Here is a 24,026-nt window from a genome sequence, read left to right as displayed (position 1 = left end):
AAGTGGATACTCACCAGCTGGCCGTGTCCATCATTACAGCCAAGACTGAGAATTCCTGATTATACTTAGAGCCCGTGGTGCTGCTGACACAAACAGTCATTAGCGGACAACCCTACTGTAACAAACTATGCTTTAAAATGTAAACTGTGGGGCATTTTCCTTGCATTGTCCAGAAGGAAACTTCTCCTGCTTGAGCCAGGATTAACCATGAGAGAGCTCGTCAACATTCCACTGGTACAAATTCTCACTCTGGTTGCCTTCAGCGGGACTGAGAAACTTCCAAAAGGTTGGTTTGAGCAATCTTGTCCTCTTCTTGCTTTGTCACAGTCCTAAAGTGTGTGTGTGCGTTCACGGATTCATGGTATGATGGGCTTGACTTTTACTTGGTGATGTTGGGATAAAATGTATAGAGAAAGAGGAAACTAGATACATAAGCCATTGGTGGATGGTCTCCTCTCAGCTGATATCCCCCTCCTAAGTTCTGAGATAAAAAGTTTAGCCATGCAGTGAATGCAGAGTTCTCCCTCTGAGGGGCAATGTTGGCAGTCAGACGGGAAGCTATCAGGGTCTGTTTTGTTTATGTTTGTTAAACTTCAGGGTGGTCTAAATGGATGACAAAAACCGTTTCATACCAGGTTTGCCAGGAATATAATCCACCCAGCTTCTGGGTATCCAAAGTGTTTTGCTTTGAACAAAAATCATCTGCATTTTCAGTTTATGTTCACTAAATTCTTAATACGTTGTTGCTAAAAATCAGAAATAAAGATGCACACAAAGTACCTGTGTAATGATAGCCTGAGGACAATGGGTTTTTGATACCTTTGAGGCTGGAGTCATGATTTGGCTTGGCAAGAGCCCACAAAAGTTTTTTTCAGAGCCTTTGGAATGTACCGGAAATAACACCACCTCAGGGGAAAGGAAAGCAACTTAAGAAACTGACAAACACCTGTTTCAGTAGCAAGAATGTACACAGCGATATGATTTCTGGCCAGTGTATTATGAAACTGACACTAGCGTATTTCAAATCAGGAAGGCTGGAAAATAAGTGATTTGCCAAGTGACTAAGGGCTGCATTGAAAAACTTTAAAAAAATGAGAAAGCAGACTTAGTGGCATCGAAGAGTTTTCAAGCTAAATGTTTCACAATGAGTGAAAAGAGTTTTGTGTTTTAGCTGAAAAAGTTTGTGTTGTGTATATAAATGAAGGTAGTATCTGCATTAAGATGGGAAACCTACTTTTACATTTTTCGGTTCACCCAAATTTTGGAGCCCCTCCGTCAAAGTCCACATGCGAATAAGATACAGCTTTCTTCCAGGTCTGATTATATAGGTTTGCTTTGTTGTGTTGCTTCTCTTTTTCCATTTCACTTGATCAGAATGGTATCTTCAAATGCATTACAATGTTTAATTTTCCAATAAATACTTTAAGGCAGCAGATAAAAGAGAATCGAGACCTTTTCAAATATCTAATTATAGCCAGAAAGACTTAACATTGGCTTCAGATTATTTTAATACTTCCTCATCATACAACGGATGTCCGGAAAGGTAGCGCCTAGATGCTGGGACTTATGGATTGCCATAAATCTTTTCTGTGCTACTCTGCACATACGGTTACAGAAAAGTGACATGACTAACTATTGGCATTTACTAAAATCTAGTCTTATAAAGATCAGGATAATTGATTCTGATGATCCAAATCAGAATTCAGTACATAAAACAAAAAAATCCCAAACTTCTCTGTATGAATAACTCCTAATATATATTCCAAAAAGAAATGATTTCAGTTTCTAAACTTTTCAGATAAAGTCTTAATTCAAATACAGACTTTTTCTGTTTCAAAAACTTTAAAGCACTACAGCATGGAGGTAACACTGTCCAACATACTGGCTTTAAATAAAGTAATCATATAATCACTATTCCAAATTTATTTCTTATAGTGTATTTAAACAAAAACAATATTTTGTTCTTACTCTGTTTATTGCAAAATCTAAATTAGCATGGGTTTAATGTCAACTTTAGCCCAAAGTGTTATGTCCAGGAGATCAAATATTCATTTAATATACACACTAACTCTGAGACTAAGTAATATCAAGAAAGCACAGTCTTAAAAATTTTAAATGTTGAGGTACACAGAATATATTGAAAGAAAAGAACCAAATTAATGTGCTATATTTTATACTATTAGAAGTTATGAAAATATTCCACCCAGACCATCTCATAGTTGTTTTCTGTATGCTTGGCAGAAGGTAACTTCAGAAAGTCATTTAGATGGGTGTATTTTTCCCATATCTTTTATCATAATTGAAATCAAGGAATCAGCATAATAATGAATTATGAAATAAATGGACAAATTTAATAGTATAAGAGTATTTAGAGAATTCTAACTCTGCACATAATTTCCTCAACGAATTTAATACTCATCACATACAGATAATAATTTATTGTTTTAGTTTGATTGCAGACTTCTAATGTTGAAACACAAGGACACTGTCTTTCTCCATCACATTTAATGATGAGCTTAATTTCATTACCTCAAATAGGAGAATTTGACAAATGGCTGTATATGAAAGTAGGCAACATTTTGTTGAATACGTGACTCAACCACATACCTCAATGACACTTAATGCTTTATTGAGGGGTATTAAGCATATGGCAGGATATTAAATTCTGAGGGAGTACAGGAATTCACGTAAACAACTCTGGATTTGTTTAATGTGCATGGAAACCTCCTATCAAAACCCCACTTTCAAAATAACCTCATTTGCTACCATACCTAGAAACTTTTGAGTCTCAGTGATTTATATTTTTAGCTATGTGTTTCAGTAAACTCCTCTTTTAAGTTATATCCATACAGGGATAGGATTCACAGATTCAACATATGACTAAGTCAGTATGGACACAGCTGTCATTGAAATCCAGGACATCAAGTCCCGGATGAATGCTTTATATTGACCTGCATGGCAAGAGTTACTCATTGCATGTTTAGGGAAACACAGTTGCTTCAAATATTATTGACCTTAAAGAACAGAAAGAAAGAGCAAAATGTCGAGATTTCTTTCATCTCTATCTTTTTGCCCAAGGTGAAGTTGGACTTGGGGTCTTTGGGGTAGACTGACAGTGAGGGGTGGAAGGGGACCTGAGGCAGTAGTCCATTCAGGAAGATGACAGAAGGATTACACAGGTCATGCAGAGGACCCAGCTGGGCTTGAGGGAGCAGCTCTGCGGTGGCCCTGACCTGAACAGTTGTTTTGCTTTATCCAGCAGTGCATATGAACATAGGGGTAGCAAGGACAGATGGCGGATTAATTCATGACTGGTGCTTTCCAGGGTCACTGCAGCTAAAGAACTAGTGGGTAAACGAGTTTGGGTGATATGACAAAATACCATGGGATAGAGGTCGGATAATGAATAAAGAGAAACAAGGACACTTGAAGCTTGGAAGAGAACCTTGAGGTCAAGTTTCCTCTTCCTCGTCCCCAACATCTTTCTGGGGCCTCTGGGGAAAGCACAGTCTCTGTAAGTCTCCATTTCCTCATCAAATGCAGAAGTGCCTAACACAATCCAGTATTGTGCTAAGGACTGGCAATGATTGATATAATGATCACCCCTGGATAATACCCAGGCATGTTTCACATGCGTCCTTATGAGTCTGTGGCTTAACCCAAAGATGTGCCCCCAAGAAAGGCAATTTCAGAAATTCTAACATGCTGAGCAGAACTGCCTGTGCCAAAGCCACCCTTGAGGCAAGGACCAAGAGATGTTGTCTTGCAAGGAATTAATGACACAGGATTGATAAGTGGTAATTGAGCATTATTATCAGTGACTCTTACAAGTGACAGTAAATCATAACAAAATATAGCTTCTACTTTATAACATCTTCAGTTAAATATGTCAGTCTCTAAGATATACCAAGTGAGTCAATGTTAAATATCCTCTTCAGAGAATTTGAAAATTTCCCAATACCGAAGTGTTTTGTTATATTGAAGAAAAATGTTGCATTCATGATGTTAGAGAAGCAGGAAAATTTTCCAAGTCTCTGCTCTGATTTTGCTAAAACAGAAAGAGGAAAGTGCACCTGGCTTCTTTGTACACCTAGTCATTCAGTCGTGTGAATCAGCAGCTTTTCAATAATCAGAAGTTGGTAGGTCTATGGCCACATCCTAGAGCCCATGAAATACAAAGGGAAGGGTATATATGGTTCTACTTGTCGGGCAGCTAGTATTAAAGTTAAGTGCTCTTTGGGTCCAGAAAAGTGTTGTGTTTGTTTTCATGTATTTGTTATTCATGTCGTTCTTGTGGTGTGAGAAGAAATAGTGCCCTAGTTTAAACAGGCTCTGGCTGAGATGAAAGCTGCATAGTAGAACGAAAGCAAACAAGAGACGATCTGCTGAACCAACAAATATCACTACATACAAGGATGTGAGGGTGTCACTAAGAATTTGAAAACACATTTGGATCATTTTGGAATATGGGTAAAGTGGACTTAATCAATTATATTCTGCCTGTAGAAACTGATGCTCATGTAAGTTTTCCTTTTTCCTCTGTGTGTAACCAGGACTGAAGACCAAGTGTATCTGTTTGTTTGTTTTTTTAAGTATTTCTTTTTAAAATATTTTTTGTTGTTCTCAATGAACCTTTATTTTACTTATTTATTTGTGGTGCTGAGAATCGAACTCAGTGCCTCACACATGCTAGGCAAGTGCTCTACCACTGAGCCACAACCCCAGGCCCAACACATTGTATCTTATAGGAGATAGGAACTTTCAATCAACCTTAAACCAGAAATTCAGACCTATCATTTCCTACTTTTGTAATGTTTAGACACATTATTTAACTATTCTCAACTCCCCTGCCTCATCTGCAAATGGGAATATTATTAGCATCTACCTTTATGTTTGTAGTGATAAATAAAGGAAATAATGAATATAATGCAGGGCACACAGTAGGTTCTTAACCTGTATAGACACTAATATTACTAGTCAAACTCATGTAAGACCATCATGTCACTGAGTGCATTAATATAATGAAATTCTCAGTAATGACTCACGTATCTCTCCATATCAAAGATTTTCAAGACTTTATAAGACTTCTTAACTGATTTGAACAGAGTTTGTGTATCTCATGGGAAAGATAATATTAATAATAAGATTATTACCTCTGACACTTCCATATCTGTTTATTGAGTGGAAGAAATTAATGAATAAAGTGCTTTGTATAAAAATAATATGTGACATTTAAGATTTATTTTGAAAACACAAATCATGCAGCAAATGTAAAACAGAAAAAGTCACTTATACCTCTGGGACTGTTAAGATAAATTTTTTTCTATGTATTTTTTTTAAAGTGTGGTAATAATATTGTGTATACAATTCTGCCACCTGCCATGTTTACCTAGCACTAAAGCATAAGCATGTTCCAGATTACTAATACTCTTCAAAACATTACCTGCATTGACTGCATAATATCCTGTTTAAATGACCATGTACTGGTATAGATTTAATATCCCCCTTCCTAAGAAAAAATGGACTGGATTTTTGCACTTGGTTTCTGTAGTGTAAATACTCCAAGCCACGGCCAATTTTAAACGACCAACAAATACTGAAGACAGGGTTGGACAAAGCATTGTGGTGCTATCATTTACATACTATTTCTACCAAACAGATACGTGGCATGACAATATCCTGAAGAGCGTGGATAATGGTAAAATTGAGTTGAACAAGAAGTGATGGTGTTTAAGTATTATTACTTTTAATATAACATTTAACTACAAATTATAAAATTTAGTTTTTTACCGATGGCTATATTTAACAATTATCTTGCAAAATTCCTGAAAAATTAACAATCGGCTCTTGCATGCCAGTACGAGCCAGCTCTCACAAACCGCAGTGGGAAGACAAAACCAGGAGAACAGTGGGTTTCTGTTTCTAAATTGTAGAATAAAATAACATCCGTGCAGTGTTCCATGCAGACCAAGCACACTTTTAAATGCTTTTCATATATTTACTTATTTAGTCCTATGACAAGCCTATGTGGGCTTTATTATCATTTCCATCTACTGCTAAAGACACCAAAGTGAAGTGTGGGTTATTGTCTAGGTGGAACGGGGAAGTGATGGAGCTGGGATCTGAATTCCAGCCCTGTGGTTGATTTTCTTTCAATGTCTTATTGCTCAATGGTCTTGTTAAATAATGAAAGCATCCAACATCATCAGTTGAACTTTGGATACACCATTACCTATATCCCCCAGTTTAATATTTTTATTATTTTTGATCTCTCAAAATCTATGTGACAATATTATAATAAGTTTTTCTTACATTTTTGTAAGGTTTTTTTTTTCTTGTGACTTACCACGTAGTAGTTGTTTTAAAATAAGTCATTGGGTTTGATTTGTGTTTTTAAAAATTTATTTAGGGTTTTATATCTTGTTTAACTTAAATCAACATGTGTTAGTCCAAAAGTTGACAGGGGAACTATATTTTGTATTTCTATATTTCGTATTTTCTGTAGCTTTTATGGAACTTGAGACTTAATTTTTTCTTCATAGTTTAAAAGAACTTGCCTGAAAACCTTTGGGGATCCTCATAGTTTTTACAGAAGTGTTCTTTGATAAAGTAATTTCTCTTATGCTCCTGGTGATGATTTCACAGCAGAATTTGTACGACTTTCTGACGTGTAGTTTCTCATTATAGAAGGTATTTAAAAAAATTTTTTTAGATGTTGATGGACCTTTATTTTATTCATTTATTATTCATTTATATTGGTGCTGAGAATCAAACCCAGTGCCTCACACTGGGTAGGCAAACGCTGTACCACGGAGCCACAACCCTAGCCTCATAGAAGGTTTTTAATTACAATTCCAATTTCCCTTTTTTTTTTTTTTTTTTTTTTGTAGTAGAGATTGAACCCAGGATAACCACTGAGCAATATCCCCAGTCCTTTTCATTTTTTTTTTTTGAGATAGGATCTTATTAAGTTGTTTAGAGTCTCACTAAGTTGTTGAGGCTGGCTTTGACCTTGAGATCCTCCTGCCTCAGTCTCCAGAGTCACTTATTAGGGATTATAGGCACATGCCACAGTGCCCAACTTGTTTTTCTTTTTGATGTGAGAAATACTTAGAAAAATTTTGGTTTGAAAAGTCTTTATTGTTTGTAGTTCATTTTTTAACAAATTATTCATTAGAGTTTGGTTTTATTGAATTGTGGTCCAAGGATGTGATTTACGTAATCTGTTATTGAAATCTATTAAATTTATAGTTTTCATAGGAATTTGAAAAAGAAGTTTCATCTCTCTGTGCATATATAGTTCATAATTTTTGATCTACAAGCAGAATGGTAATTTATGCATTTTACTATCTTCTTATTGTAAATGTCTTCCAGATCTGTATTTGGTTAGAGAATAGAGGTTGTATGAAACTGATTTGGGGAGCTAGATTAAACTCTCCTTTGTAACTTAGTAGGTTTTCAATACTTTTGAATGTTTTATCTATACTTCATTTAAAAATACATTTTCTCATTCTAGCATCATTTTATACATGAATATTATATCAGAGACATTAATTTTAATGTTTTTATCTTCTTTATTCTTACTACTATTTTTGTCTGATTTATTAGTTTCTGAAGGAAATGAATTGAACACTTACCAGGAAATTTCTCCATGTATTCTTGTGATTTTAGTTTTACTTTGGCTTTATTTATTTTGAGTCTATACTTCTAAGTACTGAAGTTTCATGGATTTTGTATCTCCTTGATGGATAATTTCTTATAATTAGGCAGTATTTCTTTTGTTCCCTTTAAAAGCTTATCAACTTTTAAAAAAATGAGATTAAAACTGCTGTATCAGCCACATCAATGTTCATAGCTGCTCAGTTCACAATAGCCAGATTGTGGAACCAACCTAGATGTCCTTCAATTGATGAATGGATAAAGAAAATGTGGTATATATATATACAATGGAATATTACTCAGCCATAAAGAACGATAAAATTATGGCATTTGCAGGCAAATGGATGAAACTGGAGAATATCATGCTAAGTGAGATAAGCCAATCTCAAAAAAACAAAGAAAGAATGATATCGCTAATAAGTGGATGATGACACATAATGGGGGGTGGGAAGGGTTAGTGTTGGGGTTGGAGTTGGGTTTAGGGATGGGGGCAGGAATGGAGGAAGGAAGGACTGTATAGATGGAGGGGAAGGGTGGGAGGGGAGGGGGGGAAGGGAAAAAATGGCAGAATGAATCAAACAACATTACCCTATGTAAATTTATGATTACACAAATGGTATGCCTTTACGCCATGTACATACAGAGAAACAACATGTATCCCATTTGTTTACAATAAAAAAAAAAGACAAAAAAAAACAAAAAACAAAAAACTGCTGTATCACTGAGTTTGGGGTAATATTTGCTTTGTATTATTTTTCCTCCTTTATTTTCAATACTTCTGTTTTATTTTGTTTAGAAGTGTCTTTTCTGCTTTGGTGTCTCGTCTCATAGGTCAGTTTATACCGTTGGAGTTTACTGTGATTGCTGATGTATCTGAACTTGTCTTTTCCTTATTGTTATGTCTTCCATTAAACATGCCTTGTTCTTAGTTTATTTAGTTTTGCTTTTCTTCCTGTCTTGTTTATTCATTTTTTTTTGTTTTGTTTTGGTTGATTTTTTTCTTTTAACTGATCATAGTTTTCCTAGGCTTTCTGTTTCTCTGCTGTTTTAGAAGCTTGAATTTTTAATCTATTCTTTTAGTGGTTACAATAAAGTTGTAACATTTGCATTTAACCATGGATTTCTCTCCCCATTTGTAGTTATTCAGTATTTCTGTCATGTTGTTGCTTATGGCAAAAGGCTTAGCATATTTTAACTATTCACTTACCTTCTTCTCTGAACATTCATCTTGTAATGCTGGTGTAGAATTAAATTCCATTCTTTTTAAACACAGAAATTAATGGTTTGCATTTTAATATAACATAACATATTAAAATTGTGATTCACCAAGTACTCTAACTGTTGTTTCTTCCAATGCTCACTTTTCTTTGGGGTTCAAGCTATTTCCTACTAAGTTTATATGTTCTAGTAACAGATTTAACCATGAGAAATAAATACTTGTTTATAGGTGCCCTATTTAAGATGACTATACAATTCCAGGCTGGTAGTTATTTTTCTCAAGCCTGTAAAGATATTCTTTTTGTCTTTTGTCATAAATTGTTGCTGAATATGCTTGGGTTTTCTTAATTGGCATTCCTGTTAAAGTAACTGACTTTTCTTTCTAGTAGGGTTGAATTTTCCTTTTGTTAAAATTTTTGTATAGTTTTAATCTAATTTATCTGGTGATGAGTTTGGTTTTTGTTAAAATCTATCTTGGCACTTGGTGATACTTTCAACTTGAATATTTATGGTTTATTTGCTTTCTTCAATTTAAAAAAATGATTAGCTATTCTTTCCTCTATATACGGTTTCTGGGTTATTCCCTTATCGATGCCTGTCAGTCCATCCTTTATGTCATTCAACTCTTCTTCAGTAATGTTCATCTCTCTTCCTATATATTGTATTCTGCATATGTTAACAGTTATTTTATTGGGAAGTTGGGGAAAGAGTGACTCTGAGGCTTATTCAGAGAAGGTCATTTTTACCTAAAAATTCTGATCTCCTTTTTCAACTATGCTCTTGAAATATTTTTCTTTATTCCTGTTGTAAGGGCCTCGGAAATACAGATTAATTCATTTAAACAGTACATCAGTAACTATACTAAACCTGGGATTTGAAAGAGGTCTAAGACACAGTCTCCAAGCTCAAGGTTTTGATAATTGAATGTGGAAGAACAACACAAGCATATTTTTAATAGTCTTTATGGCAAGTGCTGTAAGAGTGACATACAGGGTGACCTGAGGTTAAGGAAAAGGGCATCTGCTTCTGTCTAGCAAATCAGGAGACTGGAAGGAGATGATGCTGAAACTGGAACTTAAAGAACAACATTAGCAAGGGAGACATGAACCAAGGAAACACTCCTGCCCACCATTTCTCTTCTCTTACAGCAGATGAACTTGGCTTTGACTTCACTGGAAATGTAAGGTTTGTTCAAAGAGTGGATGTATCTTCCTTCTGTGGCCAAACAATGAGCCATTCTGTTCTAAGCACATCCTAAGACTTTCACCAATTATCCCATCTCTAAATTATCCCACCTTGCATTTTAACTGAAGTCAAGGTATAATGTATTGTTTGAATGTTGGTGTTTTGGGAGCATAGGGGACATGAGTTATTCAGGAATAGCAGGCATAACTAATTATTATAACTGATCATTTTATGTAATTGTCCTAACTCATCATCTACATGATGTAGGCCCTTTCAAGGCAGAGCTTTATAATTTTTTCTTATGGAATTTTAAAATTTACTTTTATTTTGATCAATACATAATATTTGTATATGTTTATAAGGTTCAATATAATGCTTTAGGTCATGTATATATGGGATAGCAATCATCTCAGGTAATTAGTGTATTGGCCACCTCAAATTTTTATCATTACTTTATGGCGAATGCATTCAAATTCCTCTCTTCTAGTTATTTTGAGATACCCAATGTATTATTGGGAATAATTTTCATTCTGCTGCATCATAGAACACCAGACTTATTCCTGCTAGCAAATAGCATTGTACTCATTGATCAACCTCTTTCTTTCTCCTTTGCCCTTATTCTCCCCACTCTCTGGTAAATACTACTCTGCTCTCTGGGTCTATGGAATCAAAGTTTTTAGGTTCTGCTTAAAAGAACAATAGTACACTGTTTGTCTTTCTGTGCTAGACTTATTTTACTTAATAGAATGATCTCTACATTCATTCATGTTGTTCCAAATGACAAGATTTCATGCCTTTCATGGCTGAATAGTGCTCCATTGTGTAGATGTACCACATTTATTTGCTTCTAATCCAACCCAGTGCCAACTCCTTGGAAAAGAATACATAAGTATGTGCTGGATGATAATAATGACAACACAGCAGTGATTCTGATGATTATTTTAAATAAGAGCATGCCATGGGTAGAGTTCCAGGCTCACCTAAGTCTAGGTTCTAGCACTTTCTTTTACATACCACCACAGCTGTTGAGGTGACCAGGGCTCCACATCCATCATTTTGGTAGAATTCACAGGTTTCCAGAAGCATTAAAGAGGGGGCAACTTTTACCAATCTGTTCTTTTTCCTGTCTCATTTTTTAAGTCCAGGTAACCTTCATTTTTTAGAAGGATGGGAAGAGAGAAGCACCATATGTATGGCTTCTCCTCTTGTTGTCTAGCTTTATTAAGATATAATTCACACCATATACTTTGCCCATTGAAAGTGTACAATTCAGAGTTGTGCATTCACCACCATTAGTCAATTTTAGAACACTTTCATTATCTCCCTTTTCCACCCAGTTCTAGACAACCAACCATAAATATGTTTTCTGTCTCTATAGGTTTGCCAATTCTAGACATTTTATATAACTGGAAACATAGTATGGAACTTGCTTCTTTCACTTAGTTCATTGTTTCCAAGGTTCCTACACATTATAGAATATAATGTTTTATTTTTTATTTATTTATTTTGCAGTCCTAGGGATTGAAACCAGAGTTGCTCCACCACTGAGCTCCATCCCCAGTCCTTTTTATTTTGAGACAGGGTCTTACTAAGTTGCTGAAACTGGCCTCAAACTTGCAATCCTCCTGCCTCAGTCTCTCAGCTGGGATTACAGTTGTGAAAACCTATATCCAGTGGGTCATTTATTTTTATTGTCAAATAATATTATTTTGTATAGATATGTGTCCTTTTGTTTACTCGTTCATCTGTCTGTGGACACTTGAGTTGCTTCCATCTTTTTGTTATTGTCAGTTTGAACACGGGTGTACAAATATCAATTGAGTCCCAACTTTCAAATCATATAATAATTTCATTCTTTTTGAGGAACCACCATACTCTTTTCCACAGTGACTGCACAGTTTTAATATTTACTAGCATTGCACAAGGGATCCAATCTCCACAACCTTGTCAACATTTATTATCTTTCTTTCTGATTCTAGCCATCCTAGTGAATGTGAAGTGGGATTTTGTGGTTTTTTATTTTTAAAATTTTTTTAGATGTCGATAGACCTTTATTTTAGTCATTTATTTATATGCAGTGCTGAGAATCGAACCCAGTGGCTCACGTGCTAGGCAAGGGCTCTCCCACTGAGTCACAACTCCAGCCCCTCTTGTGGTTTTGATATGCATTTCTTTCATGGTTGATTCTCACCTTCTCATTGAACATTCGTATCCTTTCTTTGGAGAAATGTACATTTTTTATTTGGGTTATTTGTCCTTTTATTATTGAGTCTCTTTCTATTCCACTCATATGCAGTTATGTATTCTCTATAAAGCTAAGGAAACTTAAGCTTCAGAGCCCCTCCTAAGACCCTCCATGGATCCAGCAATGGGAGCAATGTATCTTTATAAAATTTGGGGAAAATTTTTTTTCTTTGAGATTGCCATTCTTTTCTACTCTGACTTCTTTTCAGACTCACTTCTGTTCCTGTTGATTGGTATTGGAGCAGCCACAGAATTTTTTTCATAATTATAGATTTTTGGGCTCCACAAAATCAGGGTCTGCTTCTATTCATATATAAAATAAATTCTAAGCCCTCCTTTCTGGAAAGGCTTCTTTTGATTCCCAAATGCCTGTTTTGGAAGTAGAACAATGATCTCTACATAAAGTCTTTCCTTTTGGCACGTTTCTGCTCTGGGGAAATATAATTCTCATTCAGGTATGCAATGGTTTCTGACCACTTAGGGAATGGGTAGTAAACAACATTCTAGAAAGTTCTTCTTTGATTTCTCCTCTGCTTTAGCTCCTGTCATCACCACTCCTCTTGAAACTGTGGATGCATTAGTTGAAGAAGTGGCTACTTTCATGTGTGCAGTGGAATCCTATCCCCAGCCTGAGATTTCCTGGACCAGAAATAAAATTCTCATCAAGTAAGTATTCTGTCTTATTCTGGTAAGTATGTCTGCTGCTACCTTGTAGTTTCTCTTTCACATAAATGCAACCACAGTTCCTGGCAGTACTAAAGTGCACCTTCTGGAATATGCACAGTACAAATTGCCTGATTTAAAAAATGTGAGATCTGCAGTTCAGTGAGTTTAAGAAAATTTTCTCAAAGAAAAGCAATGGTTTACTGACCTAGGGAGGTCAGGGAAGCCCCTGGATTATAACCTAGAAGGTTCACAGTAATTGGGAAACACCAATATATCCTAAGTCTGGGGCACATATTCCATGACCTGCTGAGTCATTAATGGGGACAAGTCTCAAAATCTATTCTTCTAATACCTCAGTGAAGGAAGCCTATTCTTTTCAGTTAGAGGGACTCCCCAGGCATAGTAAGGCAGACTCAAACAGATAAAATTCTCATTTGGCAGGTAAAAGTTTTGCTGTCCTTTCCTTATTATAGTAATTATCTAACAAAAAAAATGTTCTTTTAAAATATGTGTAACAAAGTGAACCCCAAGCTTTGTAGCAGGCTCTGTAGCTTGCATTAAGGTCAATTTTTTTTAAAAAAAAACCATTTGGACTAGTAGGACAAAAATACCAGGGAGTGGTTGACTTATAAACAACAAATTTATTTCTCACATTTCTGGAGGCTCTGAGTCCCAGTTCAAGGAGCCAGCAGATTCTGTGTCTGGTGAGGGCCTAATTCTTGGTTCAGAAATAGCCATTAAGTTTAGTTCTGTCCTCACCTGAGGGAAACTGGGAGGGAGCTTCTGAGTATCTTTTAAAGGGACTTTAATGCCACTCATGAAGGTTCCACTCTGATGACCCATCTCCACCTTCCAAAGGCCCCACCTCCAAATACTACCACATTGAGGATTAGGTTTCAACAAATGAATATGGGAGGAACAAACATTAATTCCATAGCAAGGGCTCATTCCAGTTTCGTGAATTTAGATGAGAAAATGATATCTTTATTTTCTTTCTTTTCATTAACTTCTAGCCAAAATTTAATGTTTCCTTCTATTATACTGTTCTAATGTGGAAACTCACCCTGCATTATAGCTGTTTAGGGACTCCCTTAGGCAAGTCATCCCAGAAGTTCTGGATTGAAATGATTTACAGACAAAAATTAAAATATTTAAAATCATTTATAATATCTTTTGCAATCTGGATAGGTTGAAAATTCCCCAAATCATCAAGTCCTGTTTTCTTTTTTGTTTAGAAGTTCTTCCTCAAATTTTCTTTTTTCTCCTAAATTTTACTGTAAATGGCAAAAGAAAGCTTGAACGTATTCCCTGGTAATTTCCTGAGTGAAACATCTGAAATCATTGTTTGCAAGTTTTGTCTTCATTTAGCTAAGCTCTCTGCCACTGCATAATGAGGGTCCTCTCTCCTTTGTTTTCCAGTACCGTGTTCCTCATTTCCATCTCAGCCTTCACCTATAGTGCTCTGACATCTGTATTTCCAACAGGTCCTTCATGGTCATGGAGGTATCTTCTAAGATGATTTAGACTTCTTCCATGCCTCTCACTTCCTGAGTCCTCAGTAACAAAGTCATTAACATGCATATTTCTATGACAGTCTCTTCAAAAAATCTAGGCCCTTTCTAACAGGCTTCTCACCATTCTTCCAGTTCTACCCATTCCCCAATTGTGAAGCCACGTCTCCATTTTTAGATATTTGTTGCAGCAGCACTTGCTTCCAGGTACCAAAATCTGTATTTATTTCCCATATTTGCTGTGACAAATTGCCTCCCACTTAGTGGCTTAAAACGATATGAGTTTATTATGGTTTAGTTCTGGAGGTCATGAGTATGCCAAACATCTCACTGGGCTAAAATCAAAGTGTTGGAGAGCTGAGTTCCCTGCGGAGACTCCAGGGGAGAATCTGACTCCATGCCTTTTTTAGCTTCTAGAGGCCACCTGCACCTTTGGTCCCTTCCTTGATTTATAAAGCTAGTAATTGCATCACTCTGGCTTATGTCTCCATTGTCATGTCTCCTGTGTCTCCTCTGCCTCCCTCTTCCATTTTTTAAGGACCCTTATCATTGACTCTTGCACATGTGGAATGATCTAGAATATTCCATGTTAATTTTCTTATTCTTAACATACGCAAAATTCCTCTGGTGATTGAGACAGTGGGGATTGTCATTCTGCTTACAATGTATATGTGGCATAAAGAACACTTTATGTTTGTAAAAACAAACAAGCAAAACAACAACAGCAAAAAAGCCAAAAACTCACTTTTTTGTTGTTGTTGATAGTAAGGATTGAACCCAGGGGCGTTCTACCACGGAGTTACTTCTCCAGTCCTTTTTTAATTTGACACAAGGTCTTGCTAAGTTGCCAAGACTGACCTCAACTTGCCATCCTTCTGCCTGTGCCTCCAGAGTCACTGATAAACCGCACTCAGCTACAACTTGCTTTTACATTGATGGTTTCCCTCACATTTCTTTCCACTGCCCTCATCACCTCAGTGGACAGTTTGCATGCAATTAAATAGATAATATATATAATTTTTTTTTTTCAAATTGAAAGTGTAGTGGTCAGTGGGCTGCCCGGCGGGCAGATATGGCACCACAGGTCTAAAGCTGCTGACATAGCGCTCTGCCCCCGTGAACTGGCCAGGTGTCTGCTTGCCTCGGCAGGCGGCAGGCGAACGCTGGGTTTGCCCTGTAGTCTGGCTCTGGCTTCGGGCTGCCTAAGACCAGCAAGCCCTACGACCTTGTGGGGCTGCTTCCTGGGCAGTGGGGTGCAGGAGCGCCTGAGGGGAAAGGCAAGGAGGCAAGACAGTAACCCCAGCGGTCAGTCTGCCATCCTAGCCAGCCATTGGTCCACCTGTCAGCCTGTGCTCGGCAGCCATTGGCTAAACCATAGCCCGCGAATTCTAACTGTTCAGTGATTGGCCAGATCGTACTTAGCCCGGGAAATTCAACTATTTAAGCGAAGCTCCCCGCCATGTTCTCTCTCGCGTGCTTTCTCTCTCTTCAGGGCAGAAACTGTTGTCTGCTGAATAAAATCTCTTGTGTGAGTTCCAGTTCGGAGTGGTTTGTCTGGGCGCCTTTTCACTTTTCAGAAAGTTTTTCTTATGTATTTCAAGTAACTAGAACTGTGCCTGCACTTGTTAATCCCTGAAATATTTTTTTAATGAAAGAATGAAAATTGAATTAATCGTTCCTTAGTCCTTCTGTAAATATTTGAGTCTGTTCACCACACATGTGTAAGTTCATCTTCTAGCAATCTTTTCTCAGTAATTATGGGAGAAGACTTGTTATGATAAACTATCCTGAGTAAAAAAAAAGTTTTATCTTTGGTCTTCGCAGCAGCCATCAACCGTTTTAAAAGCCTGTTAATGCTTTCATTACTGAAAAGATTAGAATATAATGTTATTTTTATGTACTGTGCCAACAGTAATCATTCTATTATTCAGAACTCCCTCATATTTCCTTTGGCCTTTTTTCAACATTCACAATAAGTCACCCGTTTAATTAGTTCATCAAAGCCAAAAGAATCAGAGAGGGCACTGATCTGCCATTTCCCTGTGTGACCCGCAGGCTCTTTGACACGCGGTACAGCATCCGGGAGAACGGGCAGCTGCTCACCATCCTGAGCGTGGAGGACAGCGATGACGGCATCTACTGCTGCGTGGCCAACAACGGCGTGGGAGGCGCCGCCGAGAGCTGCGGAGCGCTGCAAGTGAAGATGAGTGAGTGGGGCAGACACTCGCTGGGTTTTTCATCAACAAGAATAAAATATTTAAGAATACATTTAACAAAAAAAAAAAAAATGCAAAACTTATACTCTGAAGGTTGCAAAACATTGCTAAAATAATTAAGAGCTAAAAAATTGGAAAAATAGCCTATGTTTATGCATTGACAATCTCAGTCTTCTTTTTAACACTCTCAAATAATTTAATAAATGATGAATGGCTGAATGTATTTCCAGATGATCAGGGACAAAGTAAGGATGTCCTCTCTCAGCACTCCTATAAAACAGTACACTGTAGTTTCTAGTCAATGAAATACTACAAGAAAAAAAAAAATACAAGATTGACAGGATATTAAGAGAGAAAGACAAGAGTGAATATTTTCTGATGACACGATTATTTACATACAAAATACAGAATAATCTACAGGAAAACTTCTAGAAATTATAAATAGTAAGTTTGTGAGATACAAAATGCCTTCATATCTCTACACTAAACATTATAGACATTAAAAAGATGTAATTTATTGTGGTACCAAAATGAAATAAATAGGTACGCATCAAGACAAATATGTATAAGCATTATACACTGAAAACTACAGAATATCCATGAAAGCGATTAAAGAACTCTTTTTAGTGGAGTAATATGCTGCAGTTGTGCTTTAAGGTTGACTTGGTACCTTTGGAAACAGCCGGTGAACAGGCCTGGAGGTTGGGCAGTGAGACAAGTTCAGGTTCCAAGGACAGCCTGGGGATCGGTGCTTTCCACCCCTGTCACTCCTGCCACCCACCAGCACCCTGAGGCTGTGCTCTTAGTTCCCCCTCCCCTCCCCTTTCCTCCGGTTATGCAGATCTTCGTTTCCCCCGCCACCCTGCCTGGGAACTGCCCCCCACGTTATTCCCTGCTCTGTTGAAGCATAGTTCCTTTACAACCAAACACCCTTTTTTATCTCACCCTTTGTGGACATTTCTACTCTTCTGCCTTATTTCAAACTTGAGTTTGTTCCGAGTCACTTTCTGGTTAAATAGAGGATGCTGCATTTTCCCTACCTCCTGTCCACAGGGCTAGTGAGCACACTTAACAGCCTGTATAAAATCTGCCCTCTCAGGAGGGCCTATGTCATCTGAACAGGCTCTTCTATGACTATTCATCTTGTGGTCCACTCTAGACACCCTCCCCTGCCAGCATCGGAAAGGATTCTAACAGTCCTGGAAACAGGACCACTGGCCACTTCATCTTCACAATTCCTTGACCTTCACCAATCAGTGATGTTTGCCTTAACTCTTTATCAGCCTACCCAATCATGACCAACTGGAAATGGTCTGCATTTAAAATCTCAAACTTCAGTATGTTACTCTCGGATCATGGACATATCTTTGTCCAGCTTTGTGGGATTAAGGGGACATTTCCTACACTCGTGACCTGCCTCCAAGTGGAAGGCACAAAGTGCCACTCTCTCTCCCTCTCAGATAACAAGAGTATCTAAGTCTCTTTTCATTCCCTTATTTCCACCATCCATTGGCACGTTCTGCTGCCCCAACTTCTCTGTCTTCTCTTGTCCTCGAGTCCTCTGTTCTCCCTTACGTTGACCTCCATTGGCATTTTATTTTTATCCATACTTAGTTCTCCTGCCTGGTGCTGAAACATCCAAGCTTGCAAACTGTCCTCCTGTAATAGTGCAACCTTGATCTTCTCTGACACCACGCTAACAGGAAAATCATGCAAATGCATACTGCTACCATACAAACTGGTGGATCAACCTATGACCTTTATTTATTAGGCTTCTGTGTTGCTTTTCATTACAGTTTCTTCCCTTTTGTTGTTTTGCTGGAGGACATCAGTTGGTATTTTTTTCAGAGCATGAACCTGTAAGATTTTCCAAATCCTTGCATTGCTAACTCTTAATGATGATTTTATGGGGCATGGAGTCAGCTTTTAGTAGGCAATTACTCATTCACATGACATCCTCTGTTGCAGATGAAAAGTCTTCTTAGTTCTTTACCAGTAAATCTGCTGTTTATCTTTCTTTAAAAACACTAGGCTTTTCCTATTTATTTCTAGAGTTCATACACTTTGTAGATTGAAAAGAATATGTTTGGTGCTTATTTTCTTATTCCTACTCAGTTTTAGAAGGTACTTTTTGATCTTCATGAAGATCAAAGGTTTTCAAAATGAGGTACATTTTTTCTGTTGTTTCTCTTTCTTTTTATTCTTTCTTTTATTCTCAAACTTGTAAAAATATCAGATCTCCTTTTCTAATTATTTATAACTCCAAATATTTCCCTCATATTTTCTTTTTTATTTGTTCTTTTTAGTTATACATGACAGTAGAATGTATTTTGGCAATTATACATACATGTAGCATAACTTACTCTATTTAGGCTCCCACTCTTGGGGTTGTACATGATGCAGAATTAGCCTGGTCGTGTATTCAAATACAAGGCTAAAAAAGTTATGTTCAATTAATTTTACTGTCCTTCCTATTCCCCTCCCCCCACCCTTCCCTTGGTTTCTCTTTTTCTGATCCACTGGATTTCTATTATTTCCCTACCCAATCTCCCTTGTTTGGGGTTAGCATCCATAAATCAGAGAGAACATTCGGCCTTTGATTTTTTTGGGATTGGCTTATTTCACTTAGCATGATGTTCTCTGGTTCCATTTACTAGCAAATGCCATAATATCATTCTTCTTTATGGTTGAATAATATTCCATTGTGTATACATATCACATTTTCTTTATCCAGTTATCTGTTGAAGGACACCTAGGTTGTTTCCACTGCTTGGCTATTATGAGTTGAGCTGCTGTAAACATTGATGTGGCTGTGTCACTGTAGTATGCTGATTTTAATTTCTTTGGGTGTAAGCCAAGGAGTAGGGTAACTGAGTCAAATGGTGGTTCCATTCCAAGTTTTCTGAGGAATCTCCATACTGCTTTCCATCATGGCTGCACCCATTTGCAGTCCCACCAGCAACGTATGAGTGTACCTTTCTTCCCACATCCTCACCAACATTTATTGTTACTTGTGTTCTTTATAATTATAGCTTTCCTCTTGAAGATTTCTTACCTTTTCCTTCCATATCATAAATTTGGCTTTCAATATGACCATACTATTATTTCAAACTTCCATTTGGTATTTTGATCTTAAAAAACATATTTTTTTTAATTTCTAAAAATTACTTTTCCTCTGATTGTCCTTTTTTCATAGTAAGTTCTACTTGTACCATGTGACACCCACTGAGACTTCTGTAGCATGTCATCCTACCTTGTTTAAAAATGAACATTTTCTTCTTTTCCTTGCTTTATTTTTATTTCCTCCGGGATAAATTTTAATTTCATTTTGGTTCTTCTATGTTTCTGTTTCTCTCCAGTGTGTGTTGATTGGTTATTGTTTGAGTAAGTATAATGGAGTCCTAGCTTAATCACAATAGGAGGCTGGTGGGGTATGGGTTTTGTGGATGAGCTGATTCAGTAATCACCAGGAGGAAGTAGGTGGGGATGTGCCCAGACATTTTTTAGCTTGTAGAGAAAAAAAAAAAATCAGGTGAAGAAGTGGGATAGTCTCATTTGCTAAATAATGAAGACTTGACTCTGGGGAGGAGGCACATTTAAGTATTTCACTACTTTGTGGTACTACTTTTTTCTTGAATGCTTCCAATTATTTCTCTAGCACTGACTTCTTGATCTTGGTCCTAAACTAAGTCCTCTTCTTTTATCTTTTCTTCCTTTTTTACCCTCTCCTCAGGAGAATTCACCCATTCATGTGGGTACATAAAAGTATGGTCATCTCTACTATTAATTTTTTGGAATGCTTTCTTTTTTTTTTTTTTTTTTTTTTTTTTTTTTTTGCAGTGCTGGGGATTTGAACCCAGGGCCTTGTGCTTGAGAGGGCTTGTGCAAGCAACCTACCAACTGAGCTATATCCCCAGCCCCTTTCATATTGTTTTGAAAGAGCTGCTTCTTGAGTCCACAAAGGCCCCCTGACCCCAACCTATTCCAGCTAATGCTGGATTGTTATAATGACAGCTTATGTTATTCAACTCTTTACTATCTTTTAAAGTCAGGGATACTATAGAAACTCCAGACCCCTAACATATTCATGAATTTGTGTTTTTCGAAAGAGGTTTTAATGAAACAGAAACAACCCAGTTTTTTTTGTTAATTAGAGCTTTATGGTTGTGCTTAGTAGTTGGGTTCATCCTGAAAAGTCATACATGCATGGAAATTGATTTCAGTTCATGATCCCCCCCTTTTCCTCCTCTTTTCTTCTGCCCCCTTCCTCCTTCCTTTACTCTCCTTTCCCTCATGTGTTAATTTACCCTTGATTGGTTATTTATGTAGTCTTATCCTTTCCTCCTTTTTTCCTCTATTTTACTCTAGTTTTCACATATGAAAGAAAATATTCAAGTCAAGTGTGGTGGTGCACACCTGTAATCCCAGTGGCTTGGGAGGCTGAGGCAGGACGATTGTGAGTTCAAAGCCAGCCTCAGCAACTTAGTGAGGCCGTACCTCTAAATAAAATATAAAAATGGTCTGGGGATGTGGTTCAATGGTTAAGTTCCCCTGGGTTCAATCCCCGGTACAAAAAAAAAAAACATTCAACCTTTGCTTTCTGAGTTTGGCTTATTTCACTTAACATGATATTCTCCTTTTCCATCCATTTACCTGCAAATGCATAATTTTATTCTTTTTAAGACTGAGTAGAACTCCATTGTATATATATACCACAATTTCTAAATCTATTCATCTATTGATGGGGATCAGGTTTGATTCCCTAATTTAGCTATTGTGAATCGTGCTGCTATAAACACTGACGTGGCTGTGGTCCTGTAGTCTGCTGATTTTAGATCTTTGGGGAAAATACCTGGGAGTGTAACCCAAACTTTTCAAACTGATTTCTTTTTGATATTCACTAAGTTGTCTTAGCATTTGAGGAATTTTGCAATGCAGTATGCTTAAGATAATTCTTCAAAGGACTATGTAGAATTAAATGAAAAGTTAAAACTCTAAGTTCAATACAGTTATATTGCCTTTTTAATTTTTAACTTTTATTTCCCTATAGAACCCAAAATAACTCGTCCTCCCATAAATGTAAAAATAATAGAGGGATTAAAAGCAGTTCTACCATGTACTACAATGGGCAATCCCAAGCCATCTGTGTCCTGGATCAAGGGGGACAGTGCTCTCAGGGTAAGTGACTATTGTGTACATAAAACATTTTAAAATACGACAATCCCTTGAATGCCCAGTGACGTGCTTACAGACTCCTAGTATAAAAATGTTTCCATATACATTTTAACCAAACTTAAATATGTCTCTTCCTACTTACGCAAACTGTAGGGCATTCCAGTCAGAACTGGCTTGGGAAAAAAGAGATGGAAACCAGTAATGTTAGGGATGGAAAGGAGGCAAAACCAAAGCAAATCTACAGTTGTCTTGGTCGGTTGGTTGAATCATTTATTTTTTTTGACATTGAATCACTGAGAGAGGACAAATCAAAAAGCGAAACTAAAACCCAAGCTTGAGAATTGACAGTTTCTGAGAGGAGGGAGAGAAGGGATGTTTGGAAGAAAAGAATTGAGCACTCTGGAGAGAAAATGGAGCAAGAAGACTCAAGATCAATAAATAAGCACTTTGACACATACCTCCTCAGCCAGGAAGACTGGTCAATTAAAAATCCATTATTTATATGCTTGTTTGTGCTGCTTTTGCATCTTAGCCCCGCATTCACTAATATACTGCACCTGAAGGTCCCTTTCCACCTTCAAAGCACCTATGAGTGAGATCATAGACTGTTTGCCTCTTTCCATGCCTAGCACATTCCATGGGAAATACACAGGGGCCCATGTATGTCACATAAATAAATAAACTATAAAACTGAAGCTTTGTTTGATGAAAGTAAAACAAATAATGCCAAATTTTAATGATATCTGTGTAATCCCCTGACTTTCCATGCATTATAAATCTTGCTGCATTTCCTACACTGAAAAACAAGATGGGCTGTATCTATGTTACTGAATTCAGGCCCCAAATGATAAGACAAATATGATATTTCAGCTCTGAAGAGTAATTTTCATATTATTTGTGGAAGTCTCCAATTTTTCAAAGGACACATAGTCTCCTTAGGCTATCGTAGGGTGTATAGTAAATATAAAAGTTAAAGGCAACACTTTTATTTTTTTGGTGCTGCAGATTAAACCCAGGGACTGCACATGCTAAGCACATGCTCCACCACTGAGTCGTGCCCCCAGCCCGTAAAAGCAATGTTTTTAATCAAACAGCCAGGGTTATGACTTTTAGGAAGTCAAGAGAGCCCTCGTATCATCATGAGATGATAGAAAACAAAAACAGTACTTCATGGGATCCTTGTGATAGTTAATTGAGGTCATCTTGCACTACCTCATTTAATATCATGTGCTCTACGTAATAAATGTCCTATAAAGGCTAATAGTGACGATGATGACTTGATGAGACAAGCAAATGTTTCCTTGGTCATGAATGTTCTCCAACTTATGTTCCTGTCTCTGGCAGGAAAACTCGCGTGTGGCAGTTCTTGAATCTGGGAGTTTAAGGATTCATAATGTGCAGAAGGAAGACGCAGGACAGTATCGATGTGTGGCAAAAAACAGCCTCGGGACCGCATATTCCAAACTGGTGAAGCTGGAAGTTGAGGGTAAGAAGCTGCAAGCTGTCCCTTCACAGTGTCGTCAGGGGGTCTTACGTTTTCCTGGGAAGGCTGTCCTAGGGCTTGAGAGAGAAGAGATTTAGGTAGTTCATTTTTCTATACTCCTCCAGGTATTGATCAGAGGTCAATACTGTAAGAACAGAAAGTTAAAGGAAATTTTCACTAACATAAAAAGCTGTGTTCTGACAGGCACAGTAGCATATGCCTATAATCCCAGCAACGTGGGAGGCTGAGACAGGAGGATCACAAGTTCAAAGTCAGCCTCAGCAACTTAGTGAGGTCCTAAACAGCTTAGTGAGACCCTGTCTCAAAATAAGAAATAAAAAGATGTGGGGATGTAGCTTAGTCGCAAAGGGCCCCTGGTTTCAATTCCTAGTACAAAAAATAAAATAAAACCATGTTCCATCTATTACCCTCAACCTCTGATAATTTTGGCTACTACTGACTAAATTCAGTATCATACCAAAACAACAGCATTTTAAAACTTATTCCTAGCTTGGAAAATTCTCCCTCATTGATAAGTCTGAAGACAATAATTTTAACTTTTTCAGCATATAGAATGCCTTTTTAGAAAAGATATAACCAGGAAAATAGTAATTTTTTTCAGATTGTATTCTGTCACAAAGGGATGACAAAAATAAAATATGACTCAAA

General features: G+C 37.1%; 1 protein-coding gene across 3 annotated transcripts in view; it reads left to right on the top strand.

Annotated features, from left to right (window-relative positions):
• Positions 1 to 207: 207 nt before the first annotated feature.
• Musk (muscle associated receptor tyrosine kinase) overlaps positions 208 to 24,026 on the top strand; it is a 109,427-nt gene continuing 85,608 nt past the window's right edge. For all 3 annotated transcript variants that reach the window (XM_047524976.1, XM_047524975.1, XM_047524973.1), the window contains exons 1-5: positions 208 to 286; positions 12,846 to 12,972; positions 16,539 to 16,690; positions 21,750 to 21,877; positions 23,219 to 23,360. In XM_047524976.1, coding sequence (XP_047380932.1) covers positions 208 to 286; positions 12,846 to 12,972; positions 16,539 to 16,690; positions 21,750 to 21,877; positions 23,219 to 23,360 — 628 coding nt within the window. The remainder of the gene's footprint in view (positions 287 to 12,845; positions 12,973 to 16,538; positions 16,691 to 21,749; positions 21,878 to 23,218; positions 23,361 to 24,026) is intronic.

The sequence above is a fragment of the Sciurus carolinensis genome, chromosome 14 (genome assembly GCF_902686445.1).
Source record: "Sciurus carolinensis chromosome 14, mSciCar1.2, whole genome shotgun sequence".
Taxonomy (NCBI): domain Eukaryota; kingdom Metazoa; phylum Chordata; class Mammalia; order Rodentia; family Sciuridae; genus Sciurus; species Sciurus carolinensis.
The sequence above is the reverse complement of the archived record's forward strand: the minus strand, read 5'-3'. Positions and strand labels throughout refer to the sequence as shown.